General features: G+C 40.5%; 2 protein-coding genes across 2 annotated transcripts; both read right to left on the reverse strand.

Moving 5' to 3' along the window:
• Positions 1-7,788: 7,788 nt before the first annotated feature.
• On the reverse strand, positions 7,789-10,207 carry LOC120286928 (keratin, type I cytoskeletal 9-like). The gene is made up of 3 exons (XM_039299537.1): positions 10,005-10,207; positions 8,691-9,262; positions 7,789-7,805 (listed from the first exon to the last, which is right to left on the reverse strand). Exons 1-3 carry the CDS (start codon positions 10,205-10,207, stop codon positions 7,789-7,791), a joined length of 792 nt encoding a protein of 263 aa, XP_039155471.1.
• A 2,322-nt stretch (positions 10,208-12,529) lies between these two features.
• Positions 12,530-14,183, reverse strand: LOC104414565 (zeatin O-glucosyltransferase). The gene has a single exon (XM_010025718.3). It carries the CDS (start codon positions 14,101-14,103, stop codon positions 12,682-12,684), a length of 1,422 nt encoding a protein of 473 aa, XP_010024020.2. The 5' UTR covers positions 14,104-14,183; the 3' UTR covers positions 12,530-12,681.
• Between the last annotated feature and the right edge of the window lie 9,401 nt (positions 14,184-23,584).

A 23,584-nucleotide genomic window follows, 5' to 3' on the forward strand; every position in this document is an offset into this window, starting at 1 on the left:
CCTCCTTCCTCTTGCTGGCTACTGCTTCACCCACCACCACACCGCTACCCCACGCCCTACTCACCACCACCTCTTGGCCATCGAACCACCACCACCCACCACTCGTCCAACAAGTTGTCTTGCCGTTGAGCCCGACGAGCTGTCACGCCCCTTGCCGCCGTCCCCAAGCCACCATCACCACCTCTTGCTACCGCTTGCTCGGCAGTCTAAGCCATTGTTGCTCCGAACCGCCACCGCCTCCACCAGAATCGAGCTCTTCCCCCCTTGACATTGGGTTGAGCTGTGACCACCGCCGTCTTTGCCACGTCGTCCGTGCCACCATTGGTGCCATGAGACTCATGTCTTCGTCGCCGTCGCGTTGCCATCACCGGACCTCCCTCGACACTACCGCTGGACACCGTCACCCCTCGCTCGCCTCGCTGCTCAGCCGCTTGTTGTTGACACCGCCGTTGGACGCCACTCATCCCCTCGGTGGAGGTTGCTCGCTCACCCCAACGCTGCTCACCGCTTGCCCAACCACCTAATCAGCCTTAACTCCACACCCCTTCGCCTCCACCTCCACCTCCAGCTCAGTCACACCCCCACTCTCTCTCTCCTTCCGCCTATCCAATCGGGGGCGATGTGGGGGGACGCCTTTGGAGACTCCGACGAGGGCCTACTGGCTGGTCGACAACGAGACAATAGGTTTTCCTATGCATTTTTACTCTATTTAGTTTTCAGAATAGCTTTCCCTCCACATTTTTGCTCAAGTGACAGATTGCTCCTTTGCCTAACTAGGATGAGCAACACCGACAGTTGTTCAACCTTCATTATTATGCAACCTTATGAAACACATTAACCATAAGGAATCACCAAATTATACATTGACAATGTTTTCTCTAGAAAATTATGAATTTAGTTGTCTATTCGGATGTAAAAGATTCACATTGCTATGTATTGAAAATGGAGGGCCAACTATTGAATTATTTCGGCTTTCGGATATTCGCACCCACTACAAAAACTTTCCGGTTTTGCAACTTACTGAACTCTCATTTGCTTTACTTTCATTGGAGTTACTTGCATTCTAAAAGAATCAAATATTTCTTTTCTCAGAAGATTTATTTGAGCAGCACAAGCAATGTATGCAGTAAGGGTCATTGATCTACTTCATGCTAGCCTGAGCTTAGAAAAATACCACATTCCTTGATCTTAAGAAATTTAACCATATGTCCATCAATTGCTTGTAAAATCTCTAGAGCCCTAGTCTTGAATTGGAGTACTTAGCGGATTACCTTGCAGAGCTGACATTGGTCAAGTATGAGTTCTTGAGTTTTCTTCCTTCTCTAGTTGCTGCATCAGCCATATTTCTTGCTAGATGGACGCTAGATGACTCACGCCACCTTGGGTTTATTCTCTATCTTGCATTTCTTTTATTGCCACAAGCTTACAATTTGATTATGTGGGTATTAACTTACCTTTTACTTTCTGCAGAATCCAATTTTGGAATTCTACACATCTTATAAGGCATCTGACTTGAAGACTACAGTATCTGCATTGCAAGACCTGCAATTGAATGCAAAAGAATGCCCACTAAATGCTATACGTATCAAGTATCGGCAATAGAAGGTATATGAGAGCTCAACAACTAAAACAAATTAAAATAAAAACCACCCATGCTTGGTCGAAGTTTGTTGCTTGCATTAGTTATTTTCTTGTGTTTGTCACAACAAAAGTTGCTAAGTTGCCATCTTTTTTCTGATCTTGGCTTTAGCTGATATAGAAGTTTTGATTTGTCTCTTTCCTTTTTGTTATCATTCAAATCTGAAAATGAAACCAAAAAAATAAAAAATAAAAAAAGAACCTGTTGGAACCTGGAACCAACCCCAGAACCTTGTGATAGGGTAGGTTTCAAGTTCTCGATTCTAATGGATAGATTCTAGGTTCCAAATATAGAGGAACCTGTACCCGATGGTAAGTTCCAGGTTCTAGACAGAACCGAATCAGAACCGGGAACCGCTCACCTCTAAACTCATCCAAGGAATAAAAATAGAAAAAAAAATTATTTATAAATAAAAATTATCCTTGGGAATAGAAACCTTACAGAATACACCTTTAATAACATTTTGAAAATACATGTTGCTAATATTTAGGAGTCACACTGGATTTTATTTACTTTCTTTGTAACCGTCGTTAACTATCGATGATCGTATAAATGATCGACTCGTAGTTTCTAGAAGGGACCGCCAATTAATCAATAAACGCCAGTTTTTCATGCTCATCTTCATGTTATCTTTAAATTCCAGAATCCTTTTACATGGCTGGCCATCATTTCCACAAGTCTTCGTACTTTTAATTTTCTTGTCGGCTTGCATCTTTTGTCCAAAAATTAGCAATGGGCTCCTCATATCTTTTGTCAGTTGGTTCATCAATCCATCCATCCTTTAAAAGGCATTTGTTGATTTTTTTTGGCAAAACAATTTTCAGAAAAACTTGTGGAGGGGCCACGAATCCGTCTATGATGTCACCGGTTCATAACTCTCTCTATATAAGGTAACAATGTCCAATAATAACATACAAATCAGTTTGAGATTTGCTCACGATGTGATTCAGAATTTGTAATCCTGAAAAACAAATTGAGCTCACATAATTACTGAATTATATAGACTCGGTGACCAAGCCTTATGTCGACGAATGGTTGCGGTAACTAAATGCTCTCTTTTATGTTTCCTAACCTCTCATAAATTTGCTTAGGCACCAGCATATAATCCAATCTTCCCATCCTTAAAAAGCTGAACAAGTTTAATTATATTGATTTTTTGTTTTTATAAAAAGCATCCTACGTTAGTAATTTACATTTATGACTATCGCATGAATAGAAATATATCTCTCTGCTCGATCTCATACGATCTCAAGCATTGATGTTTGGGAATTTCTCCTTCCGGCATATATTCCCCGCAAGAATCTTGACTTTTTCATTCAAGCTTAAAAAAGTGCAACTACTGTAGAGGAAAATGCAATTCACACATGCACGTCCAGCACACGGACTCGGTCGTTGTCCTAGTACATTCATATCGAATCTCCAAGACGCGTATCATCAAATGGAGAGAAATTACTGTGAACCCAGTTAACTATTTTTGGATTTCGACAATATATATCGTTTTTGGGTTATGGTCTTTATCAGCAAACCTGCACATGATTAAGCAAACGAAGAATTGATCGAGAGATTATCCCAAGTTCTCACAAGTAGAGATGAAATAGAGACACTTGTCGTGATCTACTACTACTACAACGGCGACAACATTAAAGGACAACTCTCCTGTTCTTTGGTGGTTGGTCACTTTCTGTGGCCACCAAATTGTTGATCGTACTAGTGCCCTTGATGCCATCCGTGATTGTCTAATTGCGATTTTGAAGCTCAACCAAAATGATATATTTTTATATTTTTGTTTTGTCCTTTTGAGGTTCTCTGTGATTAGGGACCGACATATGAACTCTTACCTAATGGGACAAACTAAAAAATTGATCATGAAGTCAACAAAAAATTCTATTGATTTTGAGTTTGTCATAATGTGTTTTTACAAGAAGAGTTACCGGTGCCTCAAGCTAGTCCTTGACAACAACTGCATATCCCTATAATCCAGGACAAATCACGATCTGGGTTCTCTGTAACTCTTTGAATACTTAGTTTTGGAACGATAGCGTACATGAATGGGACTTAGTTTAGCTGACGAAGGAAATGAAGATGTTGTAAAGATCGATGAATCGAGAATAAGACAAGTGTTCGAGTCACGAAGCCAACAATCTCAGGAGCAGCTTTAACGATCCATTCAATCGTGGAACTCGTACAATCATCGGATTGTGAAGCCATAAATCTTGAAAGCTGAGAATGATAATGGCCGAAAAGCGTGGATAACCGTTAAGAAGAGGAATTGCTAGCTACCGAACTAACTATTGATGTGAGGCAGTGAGGATATCATGATGGTCGAGTAGTGGATCTTTCAGTAACCTTTTGTAAATACATGTTGCTAATATTTAGGACTCACGCAGGATGTTATTTGCTTTCTTTGTAACCGTAGTGTAAAATATTGAGTCGTAGTTTGTAGAAGCGACCGCCAATCAATCAACAAATACTCGTAGTCAGATGTAAAGCAAAGCGAAGGTCCAGATATGTCAGAAGCAACTTCGTGAGAATTGGGTTCTATAGCCTGGTAGTTTTCAACTGTTGGGCTGCTCTGTTGGGGCCAACAGCATAAGCATATTTGCCTCTTTCTTCTTGTAATCCTTTTTTGAGTAGTAATGGTATGCAAATGATCCGAGACTTGATCCTATTGGGGGACCAAATTGCATAGATTGAAATGAGAAGCCAAAACTATCCAACTTGTAATCGAGCCAAGACCAGCTTGTTTGTTACTTCTAAACCCATGCATACATACTCCCAAAAAAAAAAAAAAAAAAACCACTTAGGACTCTGAACTTTGTAAGTAGCTCCGATCAAATAGCTTGCACGCAATCAAGCAATTGGCAAATAAGAATAGGAAACTTTAGTTCTTGAATTGGAAATCCTACAACCTTCTAACAAATTGTAGTAAACATTCTTTTTTTCCATATTTGATATATTTTCATACTATGTATAATTACTAAAGTGCAAGACCTTGTCCACACGCATATTTAGAGATTAAACTATACACTATTAACTATGCAAAAAAGAAATTTCCACGGGTGGCTTGATTTGGGATTTTAGCTATCCAATCTCTCACTAACCATCTAATTAAGGGTCAATCAGATTGCTTATGGAATTCTTTTTTACGTGGACAGTATATGATATAGTTCAACTTTATTTAATTATTCGCAATGAAACTATATATAGTGTCATTTAGAAAAAGAAGATGACAACTATGTAAGACTATTATATTAAGAGGGTGGCTAGTTGGACTTATTTTTCTTGGGTCGCAATTCATCCTTCTTGCTAACTTTCCAATCTCGTAGTCAAGCTAAGCTAGTGACCATCCACAGGATACCAAGAAATGGTCTCATCGTCGAACATTGTATTCACAATTATATAAGTGTTAACACCTAAATTTTAGCGACCTAGTTATTTATTTATTGCATAAAAATTAGGGATTAATTTTTTAACCCCTAAAAAAATTAATTAATTGCATAGCATATAATTTTTTGTGCATTTATTTTTAATTTGAGTTTTTTACATTTATTTATTAAACCGGTGACGGATGAATTCGAATTAGTAGTTTTGAGCTTTAACTTGGTAAGTTGGACTAAACTCACGAAGCAAGCAAATTGGCCCAAGCCCATTTTTTTAATGATAAAAAATTATCTTGGGAAAAATAGAGATTTAAAATTTTTTCGAGATATGATGGAATTTTTTGGATAGGGCAGATCTGATAAAAAATAATTACGTTCGGAAAAGCAAATATTGTATTTATAAAAGAAATATTTGTAGATATGAATTTGAAAAAATTAAAACCCTAACACGTGGCCTATAATTAAGTTAAGCGCGTAGTGGTTTAGGGGGCTTCTTTTCGTTCTAGGTCCAAAAAAAAAAACACACACAATTCAAAGGAAAAAGAAAAGTTTTCTTTTTGGGGAGTCTTTGACTCTATTTTAGGTTCTGTAACTTAAGTCCTCCATCTTTCAAGATTCTTGCTCTTAATGCTTTTTATGACCACTTGGTTTTGTAGATGGGAGAAATAAAAATTTTCTTCAGGTTTGGGAAAGCATGAAAAGCTCTTTTAGTGCATAGGCAGCAGGCCGGCGATGCTGTTAGGGTTGGAAACTCGAATCTACCCTTCAGGTATTTAGTTCATGGAATATTGACCAAGGTTTATGATGGTGATCAATCATTTCTTTGATATGCGAAGAACTCTGTTGATAGTGAAGAGCACAGCCCTTTTCATTCAGGGGCATCCACGGGTTTAAAGCCAAACCAATCCTCGTGTAAGTTTTTGCTGCTAATTCAATTGATGAAAGGGATGCCGCTAATTTGTTGATGAAAGAGAAGTTTTTCTGCTTACTGCTTCCTTCCCCCTCAGCCTGGCCCACTGAAATCTGCGACTCAATCTCAGTGAACTGTTTGGTGGTTTTAAATAAAAATTTAAAAAATCATTCTTAAAAAAGGAAAAAATGAAAAAATCCAAAATCCCTCCGCGAGCTTTGCTGTAAATGCTGCTTGATATTTGGTCCCTTTAAATGCATTTTCCACATCAGATGGCCAAATGCCAGGTCACTGCTTTTTTCGAAAGGAAGCTCTTTCAAAACAAACTTCAGGTTCCAATCCAGATCATATCAGCGCATATATTTTTCTTTCTTCACTTTTCGCCTTGTTCTATCTCCCCAAGCTTTAGCTTATGTATGTTGACCTTGTGAGTATCCCAGAATGTTCGGGTTTGTTTTCAAGTTGTAGTTGTGAACAATTTTTTTGCATAATGAGCAGTATTACGGTTAACCATGAAAACTCTTGTTAAAATATCTACCAAGGCCGTATACTTCAGTTTGTGCATCATTTCTTCTGCCTATTAATCAAAATCGGGGACTATGAGACTGTAGATGTAGAGTTTATCTCTTCGGGCAAGAAACATACTTGGTGAAATTGTTTTATCACATTCTGGTTTGACCAATCAAAGGAAGGAATGGAGGTTGATCAAATTTAACTGCCTTTTCATGAGTTTAGCCCCTCGTATTTACCAAAGGATCTTGTTAGAAAAGTTTAACAATGCTGCGCTTCTTCTTTGGTTACACCCACATTCATTCATGAGCAGTGTATTTTTTATGATATTGGTATTTATGTAGTCATAGGACCAAGATATCCTGCCATGGTTTGAATAACAAAGTGATTTCTGGAGTTATCTTCCAACAATATGGTAAAAAGAGTGATGGCCATTAATACGTCCATGATATTCTTTATAGTCCTTAAAAATTAAAAATTCAAGATTGTTTTGATTTCCAAAACACCAAACAACAAAGTTGGTCATAAGAGTAGACAAACTAGGTGAAGGCCTCTAGTACAATGTTCTTGTCTACAGTTAAATAGCCGCTCATGCATATAGTATCATTCTCTTATACAGAATATGCATTGAACTTGCTTTTTTTCTCAGGTTATATGCCTCTCACTAGCTTAAAAATAAAAAATAAACAAAAAGCGAAGAAAACAGCATAGGTAAAGGAAACTGATGATGAAAAACTAAAATAAAATGACTGTTCTTTATGTAAAATCTGCTTTTATGAAAAAATGGGAAAGGATCAAAGTCAAAATTCGGATGGAATTGAAATTTGCAAAAGGCCAAAATAACCACATTTTCCTATAGCTTCCCTTGAGAAAGGAAAAGCAAGGGAATTTAATCAGTGGAAGGATTGCGAACTATTCTTTATCATCGATTCAATTTCCTGGCCAAATTCAGAGCAAAACAGCCCAGTATTGGCAACTTTTTGAGCAAATTTGGAATTTCTACTGATGATGCACTAATTAGCTTGAAAAGTGGCCAAATTAGGTCTATAAAAAACTCCACTTAAAAAAAGCGCTCGAGCTGAAGATATCTCGTACCTCGCATCATTTGACCCTGTTGCAGCAATCGGTCCAGCCGCCTGAAAATGTTCTTTCAGTATTAGGGTTGTTTCTTGGATGGCATCTTGTGCAAAAGTCTCGAAACTGTTTTGGAGTCTGAAAATGTCAACATTCAAGGCAAATCATCCAAGAATCTTAAAATTAATTTTCTCAAGCATTCACCATTGGCATAAGTCTTTTCTTGTCTTCAAAAGGCAAGAATGCTTAAACGCCCGGCATAGAAAATGGATTGTTCAAGCATTAGCACAATCTGCAGAAATAATTCAAATAAGAGACTGTTTAGACCATTACAAAAACAGCTGGCGTTATGTATGAGACGCCATAAAATTCACAAATTTTCTATGCGTCGGGCGATTTTTTCTCGCCAAAAAACTATAAGGCTAAACCATTTCTTTATAACAAGAATTAAAAATACGCCCGGTTATATGCAAGGCGAGGCAAAGCAACACAGCATCGTTTAAATACACAGAAAAGCCCATTGAAAACAGCAATTGTATGGCAAGTTCTTCTGCATCTTGCTTTGATAGCCCAAGGGAAACGGCCTTCGGAAACGACAGTTCCAAATTTGATTAGTAACGCAGCCAACATTAATGATTGTGAATAACGGCAAGGCCGTCATCATAGAATTTCCTGAGCCTCAGCAACAAAAACCAGGCCGGCGAGCCTCGCCATGGGCGGCGAGGTGCCCGGCCTCGTGGCCGATCTCCGGAGCCGGTGACCGACCGAAAAATAAAAAATAAAAAATAAAGGAAAAAATGAAAAATAAAATAAAATATTTAAAAAATTAAAGGAAACAAAAAAGAATAAAATTTACCAAGCGTGTTTAGTTCATTTTTATTAGACCAAACGTTACCAAACGCGTTCTTTGCCTTGAAATTGTTAAAAATAAAAACACTTTTTTTGTTTCGCCTCCAAATGTTTAAAAAAGAGCATTACCATTCACCCTTGGACTCTTTTCTCGGAGTGGGAAGTCAAAAATTTGTTCTCGAAGTCCACGAAGTGAAAACAGAGAAGAGACGTGAGGGGGCGTGGGTACAGAGAGAGAGAGGAAAGCAGAGGAGAGGGGGAAAAAGGAAAAAAGCAAATCTACTGTTTCTCTTCTTCGGTGAGCCTCTCGCCGACCTTCGAGCAGCACCTGAGCCCCGCTTCACCGCGCGACCACCGCCATCCACTGCACCCGCGTAGCCGCTCCACTTCCGCCCTACGACGCCGCTGCCGCCCTGATCTGACCGCGATCTGCCTAGCCCAGCGTCCGACAGCTCCGCCGTGCCTCCGCCTCCGATCTCCTTTGCCGACGCTGCAGGAGCTGCGCCGAATCCTGCCGCCTGAGCCGCTAGCCACGACCCGGCGCCGACGCCCATCACTGCTGCCGTGCTTCCTTGTCCGACCCGCGACGCCCTGCCGTCGTTCCCGTCGCTAGCAGGTCCGTGACTGCCAGAAGCCGCCGCCCCTGTTGCGACTCCGCCCTCAGCTCGTCCGCGTCTGCCTGGTGTCCGTCCCCTGCAGCCCCCAACGACGCCGGGCTCCCCTGACGACAGCAGGTCCCGATCCGAACGCCGGCCCTCCTGCACCAGAGGCGGTTGCTGCTCTACGGCTGCTGGTCCGTTGATTGTTACCTCTCGCCGGAGCTCCGACGACCAACCCCACACTCCGACCGACGGTGACCCACCACCACAGCCACTGTCCTTGAGCCGTCCCGCGCCCAGCCTCCATCGTTAATCCATTCTACCTTCGGTTTTTTGGAAAAAAAATTCAAATTAGGCTCGTTCCGTTTCCTAAAATATCATATTTCCAAAAACATTTTCTTAAAAGTCATTTTCCATAAAAATGATTTTATTTTTCGATGTTCGCTAAAATCTAAAATTTGAGTGAAAAATAATTTCCACTTAAATTTCATTTAATTGTTTGGGAAAAATTATCAAAAATTAAATTTTAATATTTTAATTGACCACAAAATTTATTTTATTTATTTATATTTTTAAATGATTTTTTAATTATTTATATTTTTAAAAATGAAATTTTTATTATTTATTATTTCTTTTCTTTTCCTTCCTCTTTCCTCCTCCTTCTTCTCCTCCTTCCTCCGCCCCGTCACCTCCTTCCTCCTCCTTCCGCCGCCGCCACCTCCTTCATGCCTCAATGGCCGCCCCCAACAGCTTTGGCCAATCCGGCGAGCTCGAGGCTCGGCCGATCTCACCTGAGCTCGTCAGATCTGGCGATGAGCTCGAGCTCGCTTGGATCGGGAGCCCGAGCTCTGCCGCTAGATCCGGTGAGCCACGAGCTCCACCGCCCGGATCCGGCGAGCTCAAGGCTCGGCCAATCTCACCCAAGTTCACCGGATTTGGTGACAGAGCTCGAGCTCGCCTGGATCGGGAGCCCGAGCTCTCTGCGAGATCCGGGCGAGCCGCGAGCTCCGCCGCCCAGATCCGACGAGCTCATGGCTCGCCACCGCACGACGAGCGGCACGGACGACGGGCTCCCCGTGAGCCTCCCGGCGCCGCCGCGATGCTCCCTCTTGAGCCGGATCCTCCCGAGCGGCTTTGAGCCGCCGGGGAAGCGAAGCGCGGCAGCGGCGCCCCGGCCAGAGCAGGCGGGCAGGAGCGGCCGAGGAGGGCAAAGGCTAATCCCGGAGAAGGACGTCGTCAAAGCCATTGCGGTAGGGAGAGCAAGAGAGAGAGAGAAACGAGAACCGAATGAAGGAAAAAGCGGCGAGAGCTCGTGCGAGAGGCCGGGAAATGATTTCCTCTTTTCAAAAGAGGAAATTATTTTCCACCATGTCAAGAAGGATTTTCCGTTGACCGAAAAATGTTTTCCTTGGCCGTGTATTTTCCGCCCACTCGAACACCGGAAATTTCGGAAAATATTTTCCTGGAAGTTGTTTTCCACGAAACGATTTCCTGGAAGTTGTTTTCCACGAAACGAACGGAGCCTTAGGTAGAGATTTATTTTATTAGGTAAAGATTTATTTTATTTCATTAGGTATGTTTATTTTATTAGGTAGATTTATTTTATCTTATTCAATTTTTTATATTTTGTCTCTTTATTTGAAATATTTCTCAATATATGGTTGAAATTCCTGATGTGCCACATCAATTCGCAATCGCACACGGGAGTAAAATTGATATATTGATTTTAAGACTTAAGATTAATTTATCTATTTTATTAGCGAAATAATCAAGTTTGAATCTAAATTCGAATGATGGATAACATTGATGTTTATCTTTTAATTATTTTGTTTATCCCAAAAAATACAAAAAATTGCATTTGCATTCCATGTAGATTAAAATTGATTACATGATAGGTTAGTTAGATTTTTTTTTAAAATGCATGTTTATATGATATCTAGGTTAGATAATATCTTTTGAATTAAATTGCATGATAAGATAATTTTCTAAATTGAAAGGATTCAGATTAGTCTATTACTAACTTAAAATATATCATATCTCTAGTAAGACTTTTATTTTTTAGCAATTTCAATTACGAATTTTCATAAAATAAAAAAAAAATCATGCACATGTTATGTAGGATTAGGTTTATGCCATACACGTCATTTAGTAATTGTTGTTAGGTTCGTTTAATTAGAAATTGTCTGTCATTAGAATTAGGTCATTGGTTTAATTTAGATTGCACATTTAATCATATGACAACTTTTATTTAGAATTTCATGGAAAGTACAAAAAAAATTGTCTTAGAATATGTCAATTCCATTTTTAGGATAGACTGCATTTTATTTATGTCATGTAATTTAGGTCACGTTGCAATGTCATATTATTCCATGTTAGATTATTAGCATGCATTGCATGATTCTCATTAAATAAGTGAAAACAAAAAAATGCTTATTAATTAGAAATCATATTTAGGATTGTTGATGTGAATTCTGTTTTCGTTGCTATAAGGTAAGTTTTGCAATATATCCATTGATTTCTTGAGTGTTAAATTGGTGGTTTGCGCACTCGCATAAGAAGTGAATTAAAATTAACTCAAGCTGCTTGCAAAACAACCCATCCCAATTGCACAACTAAAGTGGAGTGCCGTGAGAGTTGGGCCCCCGCACTAGTGCTAAAAAAAACAAAACTACCTGCAAAACATTTTTTCTAATCGACCTATCATAAATTGATAAAAAAAAAACTATCTGCAAAACATTTTTTCTAATCAACCTATCGTAAATCGATTAGTGGCAATTCCCATTTGTATGCTAGATATTTGAACCTAAGTCGCAAATAAATATGGGCTTGAGATAGCCCGAACTAAGTTAGACTTAATAGTCAATTAGCCTAATTTTAGGTGGTGCATCCGAAATTTAGCTCGCGACAATGAGAAAACCGGTGTATGAATTATTCACAACTGGGACCACTTAATTGCACTTTCTAACATCTTTTGGTTCATCACAATTATTACCTAACATGTTACCAAAAAAATCCTTTGAAAATCTAATTATTTCAATACTTTAATCTTGACGTCTTCCTAATCTAAATTTTACGACCAAGCAAGTGACAATAGTTGAGTTTACTCTACCATCATCACCAGAATTAAAGGTTTTTTTCTCTTTGAGCAGCAATGTATATACCGTCTTTGGATAGAAGTTAGATCCTTATTATATTAAATTAGCGGGAGTCTTCGGATAGAAGTTAGATCCTTATTATATTATATTAGCGAGAGCATGACTGGTGGTTCAGCTTTTTACCTTTCCTCCGTATGTAAGAGACTCATTGGTTCCGTGCATGATGAATCGATGATGCACGATAATTCAGAGTGATCTTGTTATTAAGTTTTGAAGTACAATACTTTAATCCTAGGACGTCCGGCACATGATTTAGATATAGCATCAACCACAACAGTATAATTCAAGAGCCTAGGACAAATCACGATCAAAATTTTTTATAATTCTTCAAATAATTATAAATCTAAACCCGTTCTATTAGATCAAGTCAATCATATATTGAGAATACAAAAATAAATTTATATTAAACCTCATTAAAAACACAAGCTCTTATATTATTTTTATATTGCGAATCTGCGATTGAAATCACTCGCACAATAAGTTTTTATAAAAGGTTCTTGTTCTCTCCTCTCTTAATTATGATTTATCATTAATGCGGAAAAAGAACGAGAACAATGGAGAAAATCTATCTACAGATGTGAGCCATGAAAGAGCCCAACTCGGCCCGGGAAACTCCGCCCTCATCCATTGACCCCCGGACAGCCGCCCCTAACTCAGCCGCCCTCTTCCTCGCCTCCTCCCCTTCCTCTGACACCATGAGCGCCTTCACGGCGCCTTCGATGGAGGACGACTTCACGAGGTCGTCTTGGCTCGTCAAATCCTTGACAATAAGTCCAATCTTGAGGACTCGTGTGATCAAGACCGCATTCCAGGGCTGATCCGAATGCATAGGCCATGCGAGGATCGGCACTCCCATGCTGATGCTCTCCATACAAGAGTTCCACCCGCAGTGGCTCAAGAACCCGCCGGTCGCCGGGTGCCCCAAGATCTCGAGCTGCGGTGCCCAGTCCCTCACCACCACCCCTAAATCTCGAGCCGCCACCATCTCTTCGAACCCCTGGGGCAGTTGGATTATCCTCGCTTCTCCTCCTCCGCTGAAAATGTCCACCTTATCAGCTTCCCTTAGTACCCAGATGAACTTCTGCCCACTATATTCCAACCCCATGGCGATCTCGCGGATCTGCTCGTCGCTCAGCACCGTCGTGGTGCCGAACGACACATACATCACAGAGCTTGTCGCTTGCTTGTCGAGCCACTCCATGCACCCGTGAGCCGATCTTCTCGACCTCTTTTCGGGTACTTTGACCGGGTTGAACGGCCCGATTGCCCAGTGCTTGGTTGCGGTGCCGTTTGCTGTTGCGCTGGCATATAAGTCTACGAAACGGCCTTCGACGACCCTGCAAGTGTTGTGGATGCACCCCGAGTGGAATTTCTTGCACTCGTTCTGTGACGCGGCGAACTTCAAGAACTCGTCGGTGGAGGAGTCGAGGGGGGACGGGAAGCCCTTGGAGGCGATGAGTTCCACAATGTCGACCTCCACCTCCGGCGGGGGTGCCATCCCTATGCTCTCCCACGTGAACCAACAGAGCGTGAACGCGGAAATAGGGTTGAATTCGTAAATCTCAGCGTTGGGGACCGAGGCAGCGTCCTGGACCACAGAAGCCATCAGTGAGTCGTAGACCACTACGACCCGCCTCGACCCCGAGGACAGGGAGCGGATGAGGGAGGCAACGGGGCCGCTAAGTGACGAAGTGGCATCGAACGCCGGCTGGAGGTGGGAGGGGAACTTGTGAGGGGAACTAAGGCTGGGGGCGGGGGAGGGGATGGGCGGGGTTGGTAAGTCGTGGAAGCGGATGTCGCTAGCAGCGGATGAGGGCGGGACGTGGGAGCGGAACTTGGCCTGGCGGTTGTGGGAGGCGGAGCCAACATAGTGGACGGGGATGCCGTAGCAGGCGACGAGGTGGGCGAGCTCGAGGAGCTGGTTGAGGTGGCCTTGCGCCGGAAGAGGCACCATGATCACCGTCACCGATCCTGAGACGTCTTCCATTTTTGGTGTTGGCTCGAGAGGCAAAATTCGGTTTGGGGTGCTGTGTGTTTGCGTTTGAGGGGTAAGCTTCTTGGGTTTTGTAGAGAGAGAATGGAATCCGAAGACAGAAGAGAAGACAGGATCGTCTTGACCTTTTTTTTATTAGTTTCTTATTTTTAACTTCATCATATTTCAGGTAAAAAAATTTTAATGGAGATGTGCAATGGATGGCTCTAAATTTACCCTTGAAATGGCTTCATCCACTCCCTAGAGGTTCGAAAAGACAATTATCCAACTCCAACTCGTGTATCTCGTTCCTCGTTGTCATCTTATTTCAATTGAATCTCCGTGTTTCACCCGCTCACCTCTATTATGTTTCTTTGTTTCCTTCTTGTCCTAATAATGGCCACGCGAGAGGCCCCCTCCCTTTTTGTTTAGTTTTAAAGTACTGAAGCAAAAGTACGCGATGAACGAAACTGTGTCTATGAGCCAATTTTGAGCCCCTCGCTGAAATTGCCGGCGACACTGATGGAGGAATTAGCTCGACAAATCCAATGAAAACCCACAAAGATAGGAGAACAAAACTTGGTCGAGAAAATGGGTGTCTTTTTGGGGCTCCTTACTCGAGAAGAGAGAGAGAATGAATGGCGTCTGGTTGCAGAACGAGGAAGAGGTACATGAATAAGTTCGTGAAAGCCATATAGGCATTCTTAGTCTTGCATTCCATGTGCCTTCGAGCACTTCACAGCCCCGGATCTACCCTCTGCCAATCCACCAACAGTGAGACCACCCTCCACCTCCACTACCGTCCCGTATCACTCGTCGTCACTGCTACCCTCTCTCCCTCGGTCGACCCCACCCCCTCTCAGGCTCTCACTTCCAGCTTCACTCCCCGGCCCAGCCGCTCCAACTTCCCGTCATTGAAGAATTTTTTCCCCTATATTTTCTTTTTAAGGAAATGATGTCATTCTTTTTTTAACTTCACAATTGATTATCGGATCAATTCTAACTCCATGAGACAAATAAAATACATTAGGTATTCTAACAAATAGTTAACTCTCAGCATGGAAGTCTTCAATAGAGTCGAAATTGAAGAATGCCAAATCACAGAACATCTCCAGTTGCTTTACATCCTCTTGGACTTTGGAACACCAAGCAAATAGCCAAAAGGATTCTGGTGGAATGACCTCGACCCGAACAAGGTTTGGCAGGTGAGGATAGAGGTGAACACGAGCAGCAAGAAGCTGATGACAGATAGAGAAGGTGGGGAGTGGGACTCATGATTTGGGTGATTCCATCCAAATTTTCCAGAGGTGGATTTAGAGCGGCCCCGTATTATTTCCAAAAGATTATCGTACGTAGTCTGCTCATCGTACCACTGACTTAATTAATAAAATTAGCAGTATGAAGAAGTGAATCGTATCCATGTGTTTTTTGATGAAATGTACGACGGGTTCCCTTTTTTTGAGGCATGTCTGATTGCATTTGTCAAAATAAACTCTTGTTATTCAACTCTACCAAAAAAAAAAAAAACTCTATCAAGAAAATATACTTGAGCTGTTTTTCTAAGACCCTTAAAACTTTTGGAGAAAACGATTTAGAGCAAAAATTCAAAACCCTAACATTCTCTCTACTAATATTTTTGCATGTTCGATTGTCTTTGATTGTTTTCTTAATTGATGTGGCGATTCAAACTCTTGTATTTTCACGTTTGGGATCAATTTTCACTCGAGGAAAGTTTTAAAGAATATATACATGTTAGATAAGTGCTCATGTCCTAAAATTTAAATTTCTTTAAAAAAAGCTATTTGTTTAACATGCTATCGCCAAAAACAAACAAAAATAATGAAAGGAACAAGAATAAGAAACGTACGGAGTTTTATCATAACCAATCAAAAGAAGAAATTGTCTTATATATAATAGAGTAATTATTAAATTATGTCTCGAGTTTGAGTATTTGTAAAATGCGATTCGCTTGGATAAGTAAAAGTTCGTGGGACTCCATGAAGATTTACAAAAAAAAAAAAATAGAAACAAAAAAAATTGGAAGATACGAATTTCTTCACTTTACGCTGGAGGAGCCGAATTTTCCTTTATCCATGGTGGGGCCGAAACTTTGGGCACACGATTCCCACGGCATGGGTTGTCTTCTTTTAGCCGACGAAGAAAAAAAGAAAAAAAAAAGCTGCCGAAACGCACATGGAGCCGAGAAAAGAAATAGCTGGTGGGGGCCCAAAGTCAAAGTTTGACTTCTGGGCACACATGTAAACGAACAGAATTCAAGTTTCTTTTTTTTTGGTGCGTGCGAAGGTGAAGCGGCTAAAAATTTTTTAGTAAAAAAACCCCTACGAAAGAAAAGGCCGCTGAAGCCCTACGTAGAGAAGAAACCGCTGCAGCTTTACGAAAGGAAGGAGCCGCACGTCAAGCTGAAGAGAAAGCCGCGCACGTTATAGTTTGATTTTGAACGCACGATAATTATTGTGCCGTGAGTTTATATTCAAATGAATTATTTATTTATAAATATTTAGATTTAGGGTTAAATCTAATTATAGAAAATACTTGAGTATTTTAATGATTGTAAACTCTGATACTCCAATTATAATAGATTATTTCTTTGTTGGTTATAAAAACGTAAGTATCAATACTCGGACCGAACTATGTAAATTTCTAGTGCCTTTATTTTTCTCATTTATTTCTCTAATGATTTTGCGTTGACGTAAATTGCAAGATTTTGTCATTTTCACGCATTATATTCCAACGGTAATCATAAGGGCTCGAACGCTGAGAGGCCCATATTAGGGTTCCCATGAAACCACGTTTGATGAGAGCTTTGAGCATCTTTGTTGTGTTGATAGTTAGGACAAGTTGGTCTCCATGTCTGACACTTCTCCTTCCATTTCATGGCTCGCTAGGACTGCAATAACCTGGAAAAATGACGTGTGGAATATAATTTCTGTTGACACAAAAAAAATTCCCAAATCTCTAACCGTCGTTTCGGACTAAATATGACCGAGCAAGACCATGGCTAAAATAGAATTTGCTAAGTTGTTTTGGTCCCCTACTATGGGCAATAGACAAAGCGACGAGAAGTTGTCGATAGGTGGTACGTTACTTAGCGTCGGTGAATGGGACTTGGTTTAGTCGATGAAGGAAATGAAGTTGAAGTGAAGATCGATGAATGGAGAATAAGACAAGTGCTCGAGTTACGAAGAGCCAACAATCTTGGGAACCGCTATAACAATCCAAGCCACGAGTGTGAGTGAATGGGACTTGGTTTAATCGACGAAGGAAATGAAGTTAAAGTGAAGATCGATGAATGGAGAATAAGACAAGTGCTCGAGTCACGAAACCAACAATTCAATCGTGGAGCTCGCACAATCATTGAATGAAAATGGCCGAGAAACATGGGTTGTAGTAACTGCCAAGTAGAGGAATTGCAAGCTGCGGAAGTAACCGTCAATGTGGGGCGAGTGGTGATACCATGATGGTCGAGTGGTAGGATTTTCAGTAACCTTTTATAAATACATATTGCTTATTTTTTAGAAGTCACGTAGGATGTTATTTGCTTTCTTTATGATCGTTATTAACTACTTGTAGTAGTATAAATGCTTAACTTATAGTCTGTAGAAGGACTTGTGAATCAGCCGATGAACATCAGTTCTTCAATTTTATGTTCATGTTATCTTTACATTTTAGTATCCCCTTACATGGGTGGCCACCATTGCCATAAGTCTTCCCACCTTTAATTTTCTCCTCGGTTCACCTTTCCTATTAAAAAATCAGCAAAGGGCTCCCCCAAATCCTTTGTTGGTTGGTTTATTGATCTATCCATCCTTTAAAAGGTATTTTATCGACAGTTTCTATGAAACAATTTTAGAAAAACTTGTGGAGGGGCCATGAATCCATGTCCGAGGTCAGCAGTTCATAACTCTCTCTATGTAAAGGTAACAATGTTCAATAATGACATAGATATCAATTTGAGATTTGCTCACGACATGACTCGGAATTTGTAATCTTGAAAAAAAAAATTGAGCTTTCGTTTATGTTTCCTTCATGAACTTGTTTAGGCACCAGCATAAAATCCAATTTTCCCATCCTTAAAAAGCCGAACAAGTTTAATTTTATTGAATTGCTTTTGATAAAAGCATCCTATATTAGTAATTTACATTGATAACTATCGCATGAATAGAAGCATATCTCTCTGCTCGATCTCATACGATCTCAAGCATTGATGTTTCGGAATTTCTCCTTCCGGCATATATTCCCCGCAAGAATCTTGACTTTTCCATTCAAGCTTTAAAAAGTGCAACTATTGTAGAGAAAAATGCAATTCACACATGCACGTCCAGCACATGGACTCGGTCGTCGTCCTAGTCCATTCATATCGAATCTCCAAGATATGTATCCATTTGTTTCATATCGAATCTTCAAGATATGTATCATCAAATGGAGAGAGATTACTGGGAAGCTGGTTAACCATTTCCGGATTTCCACAATATATCATTTTCAGGTTATGGTCTTTATCAGCAAACCCACACAAGATTAAGCAAACAAAAAATCAATCGAGAGATTATCCTGAGTTCTCACAAGTGGAGATGAAATAGAGACACTCGTTGTGATCTACTACTACCACTGCTACTACGATGACGACAACATTAAAGGACAACACTCTTGTCCTTGAAGGGTTGGTCGCTTTCTGTGACCACCAAATTGTTAATCGTTTTAGTGCCCTTGATGCCGTCCGCAATTGTCTAATTGTGATTTTGACGCTCAACTAAATTGATATATTTCTTTTATTTTCATTTTGTCATTTTGAGGTTCTCTTTTCTGTGACCACCAAATTGTTAATCGTACTAGTGCCCTTGATGCCATCCGCGATTGTCTAATTGCGATTTTGACACTCAACTAAATTGATATATTTCTTTTATTTTTGTTTTATCCTTTTGAGGTTCTCTGTGATTAGGGATGGATATAGGAACTCTTGCTTAATGGGACAATCAATGAGATCTACTAGCCATTTTGGAGTTCTAGGGGAATTTCAGGAAAAGCAAAATTTAGATCGAAAACCCCATTTTTCTTTTAATAACATAGATACGCATATAGACAGATGGGCGAGGATTTCTCTTTGGTACTCAATACAAGCTTTTCGAACCCAACACGACAACCTATCATGTGTGAATCAAGACCAAACGATAAGGTTGAACATCACATGCAACCCAAATAATCGAGAAGATATCATTCATGGCTCCAAATAGGAGCCGTGTCCATTTCACAAATAATAGAACCGAGTCATCTAGGACTCAGCTTACACGCGAGGGGAGTGTCAACTGTAATCCTTCATTGCTTAAACATCATATATGCATATAATCTCCCCTACCCGATGATTTAAGCTTTTGAATTGGACATTTTTTTGGACATTTTAGAAATCATCACAGCATGCCATGCTAGGCTCAGTTGGATGCCCCGCTGGAAAAGAAAATGCAGTGAGTTCACGCGATTAGATATGTCTAAAGATTACAAGCCAGACGAAATGAAAAATATTGTTAAATCCTGTTCGTTGAAATTTTCTTATTAATATCGTTTGGCCAAATATACTCATCGTAGTTTATGAGTACGAGTCTTGTGCTACCACGCACCATAACATACATTCATCATTAGATTGAATCTATAGAAAAGAGAACCTTATCTTGGTTTTTACCATACTCTACATTTAATAGACAAAGATGAAAATTGCATTATATTTTTTAATTTGCCCTCGGATATTAATCGGAGGGTCAGTTAATTGCCAGCTTAATGATTTTGGATGGGCCTTTGAATGTGCTTAAGTACATCCTTGACAACAACTACATGTGACATCCTGAAATTTGACCCCGTTTCGATAAAGTGAAATGGGCATTTCGTCGACATGCCTGTAGTCATTTTTCTCTGAGCTGATCACTCACGAGTTAACTAACTTATTGGGTGAAGCCGTTAAGGGATTTATCTGCAGTAAAATCCCTAAAAGCTACCTAATTAGTTGGATTGGGCTAAAATCACGTCGATCAATTTTTAACCACGAAGTTGAACTCGATTTCGGGAATCGAATTTTAAGCATGTCATAATTCTTTTTTTTTGTAGGACCTTGTCTCATCGCTCGTCAATTTATTGACGAGTCCAAAATTTCAAGAAAGAAATTATCAAAAGGAAAAATCGAAGACCAAAAGAAAATAGAAAGGAAAAGAAAAAGAAAAGAAAAAAATAAGACCGATGGTGTTATTTTTTTTATTTCTTTTCTCTCCCCTCTCTTCCCTTTTCTCTCTTTTTCTCTCTCTCTTCTCTCTCCTCTCCCCCACTTCGTGCGAGCACCCCACCGAACACCCCCTTTGCCAATTTCAAATTGGCTTCTTCTTCTCTCTCTCTACTTTGACTAGTCAAAGGCTTCTTCTCTCTCTTATCTCTTCTTCTCTCTCCTCTCTCTTCTTCCCCACCCCACGTGACCGAAGCCCCCTTTTTTTTTGGTGACCCAGGAACCCACCGCACGGCCGGGCAAAATGAGTAAACCTAGGGAGGCACGAAAGAAACCACCACCCACGCACCCTAGGCAAGACATCACGCAACGCTGCCCTCGCCATCGGCCCGCGGCTTCGAAACCCAGGGGACCTCTTGCGTTGGAGTCCAGCGACCCTACCATCCACGTTGCAACGATGGGTGGTCCCCTCTTTCTTTCTTCTTGTTCGTGAAAAACCACCAAGCGGAAGAAGAAGGAGAGGCAGCTTGAAGCTCGTCGCCGCCGCACCAGAGCCGAACCACCACCCGCGCGACGCCCACCCGCGCACGCCGCGCGCTCCGCCACCGCCTCTTCGCGCCTGCCGTCCTTGCCGTGCGCCGTCCAGCTCCCGTGCCGCCCTCTGTTCAGCTCGATTCAGCGATCACAGGCCACGATCTGACCACCTCTGGCCACCATGGGCCATCGCTCGGCCTCGCCAAGCCGCCACCTACCTTCCCGACCCCTTACCGCCCCCAACCAACTCACTTCCTCTATGTTTTGCAGCCAAACCAGCAACCCACCAAGTGGGTTTCCAGCACACTCGTGGGTGGTTTTGGGCCGTTTCCGAGCCCCGAACCCGAGCCGTGCTTTGGAAAGAATTGTTCCTCGTGTCGTCCCCGTCAGATTGATACATTTTGCGCGCGATTCCAGTGGATAATCTCACTAATTTCTTATTAGTTGGCTAATTATTTTTAATGGTGGTTTAGCTTTAATTAATTAGGTTTAGGTGGTTAGATTAGTATGGATTAGTGTTTATTAGTCAATTGTGATGTGAATTAGACAAATTGAATGTGTATTTAGCAAGTAGACGCGGTCTACTATTTATTGGAAGTGTCTCAGGATTTTTCCTGAGTGGGCTTCAATTAGGCTTTTCAGGCTTAAGTAGAATTTTTGGTATTTAAATATTAATTTTCGGAATTAAATTAAATAATTATTTATTTTCTGGAAATTCAACTAGGATGGCCCCGGGACCGAATTTTATGCTGGTGATCATGATGAAGTCTGTTTGTTTAATTGGACTTTATTTTGAGCTAAATTGAATTTTTAATGTTTATTAATTAATTTTCGAAATTAATTATTTATTTATTTATTTTTCGGAAATTAAGTTTGAGATGGCCGGTGACCGAAATTTTATGTTGATGATCGTGGTGCAATCCGTTTATTTAAATGGACTTTATTTTGAGCAAATTGGATTTATTGTAATTAATTATTAATTTTCGAAATTAATTAATTATTTATTTATTTTTCGGAAATTAAGGCTAGGTTATCCGATGACCGAATTTCGTGATGATCATCGTGGTGCAGTCCATTTATTTAATCAAGCTTTATTTTGTGCTAAAATGAATTAATTGTGATTATAAGATTATTTTCCTGGATTAATTAATTTGAATAATTAATTGGAAAATAATCGGGTGTCGGTTGACAGCACTAAAAGTGTTTTGATGGACGCAAATAATGGTGGAATTTATGAAAAATGAAATTATTATATTTCGGCTAAGGCCAATCGTGTACCCACGCATGATATTTTATTGATAATGATAAAAGATGAGAAAAATGCTGTGTGATGTGGCTCGGCAATTGTTACATCACTTTGGCATGTAGGATGCCTTAGAGAATGCACATAAATTGTTGAATATTGATAGTCATGCCTATGTGGCGATAATTGATCATGCATGTGTGGCGTAGATTGTGCCTGCGTGGCCGTATTTATGTGTATTGAGTATCGTGCTTGTGTGGCGTAGATTGTGCCTGTGTGGCGTAGATCATGCCTGCATGGTCATACTTATGTGTGTTGAGTATTGTGCCCGTGTGGCTGAAAGTGATTGGAATGCGTAAGAGCATGCGCATAACGTGTTTATTGTACATCACCTTGGCAAATAGATGCCCGAGAGCATTACTGTAACTCTGTGACTGAGTATACTATTAAGGGATTATATGGTGTGGAGTGAGATGACCTAGAAATGGTCCAACTAACATGTAATCGACTAGGTCGATTTATCATTGTCTCGTTTTGATGTTGTGACTTGACGGATTGAATGGAAATAACCGTGAGTGGTCTTGTTAGCATGTGATTGACTAGGTCGATTGATCGAGATATCAATCTGTGATGTGATTGCTTGGGTGCCTATTGAACTGTGCTAATATGTAAGTGGAATCTGAGGCCAAGGTAAGTCATATGCCTTGTGCGTGTTTAGGCAGCCTATAGTATAATGGTTTACTAATCGGGCCTTAGTAGGGTAGAACTCGCTGAGACATAGTCTCATCCCGGTTTGGGGAAAACATTTTAGGACCTCGATGAGGAGCTGAGGAGGAGGAATTTGAGAAAGAGAGCTCTAGGGTGAAACCCGAGGAGAAGAATTTTGGGAAGAAGAAGATAATCCTGAGATGGATCTTAAGTACGCCCTGGATGTACTGAGATTCTATCTTCTTTGAGATCTCCATTTTGATGTTAATAGAGATAGAGTAAAAAGTTGTGAAGTACTCTGGTTTGTGTTTTGTATAAAAGTTTGATTATAAGTTTCAATATAAAAAAATATAGCCATGCTTTTCTATCCCATTATTTTACTGTTTGGGAATTTATAACTGCTTCCGCATATGCTTAAAAAATGAAAGGGTCCGCGATACATAGTCCTGGGATATCGCATTTTAAAATCAACCAAGTAGAAAGGATGTGTGCGTGCCCGAGGATCGGGGCGTGACACTACATATTCCTACAGCACACAGCAAACCACAATTTAGGTTCTTTATAACTCTTTGAATACTTAATTTTGAAGCAATAGTTATCTAACTCGTTCCATTAGGTGAAGCCAATCATATATTAAAAATACATATTAATTCACATTGAAATCATACTGAAATTACAGACTCTCATATAATTTCTACATTGTGATTGCTTTTTGCGTTGAATCACTTGCGCAGAGTTTTAATTAAATGTTCTCTTCCTATTCCATCTGCTAAGATATATCTTTGACGCTA

Source organism: Eucalyptus grandis, chromosome 1 (assembly GCF_016545825.1).
Source record: "Eucalyptus grandis isolate ANBG69807.140 chromosome 1, ASM1654582v1, whole genome shotgun sequence".
NCBI lineage: Eukaryota > Viridiplantae > Streptophyta > Magnoliopsida > Myrtales > Myrtaceae > Eucalyptus > Eucalyptus grandis.

What these genes read in the sequence shown, in the direction of transcription:
- LOC104414565 (XM_010025718.3), bottom strand. Translation starts at nt 14,103, where the DNA reads ATGGAAGACGTCTCAGGATCGGTGACGGTGATCATGGTGCCTCTTCCG.
- LOC120286928 (XM_039299537.1), bottom strand. Translation starts at nt 10,207, where the DNA reads ATGGCTTTGACGACGTCCTTCTCCGGGATTAGCCTTTGCCCTCCTCGG. An exon ending in TCCGTGCCGCTCGTCGTGCG is followed by an intron (nt 9,263 to 10,004) that starts GTGGCGAGCCAT and finishes TTAACGATGGAG; the next exon opens with GCTGGGCGCGGGACGGCTCA.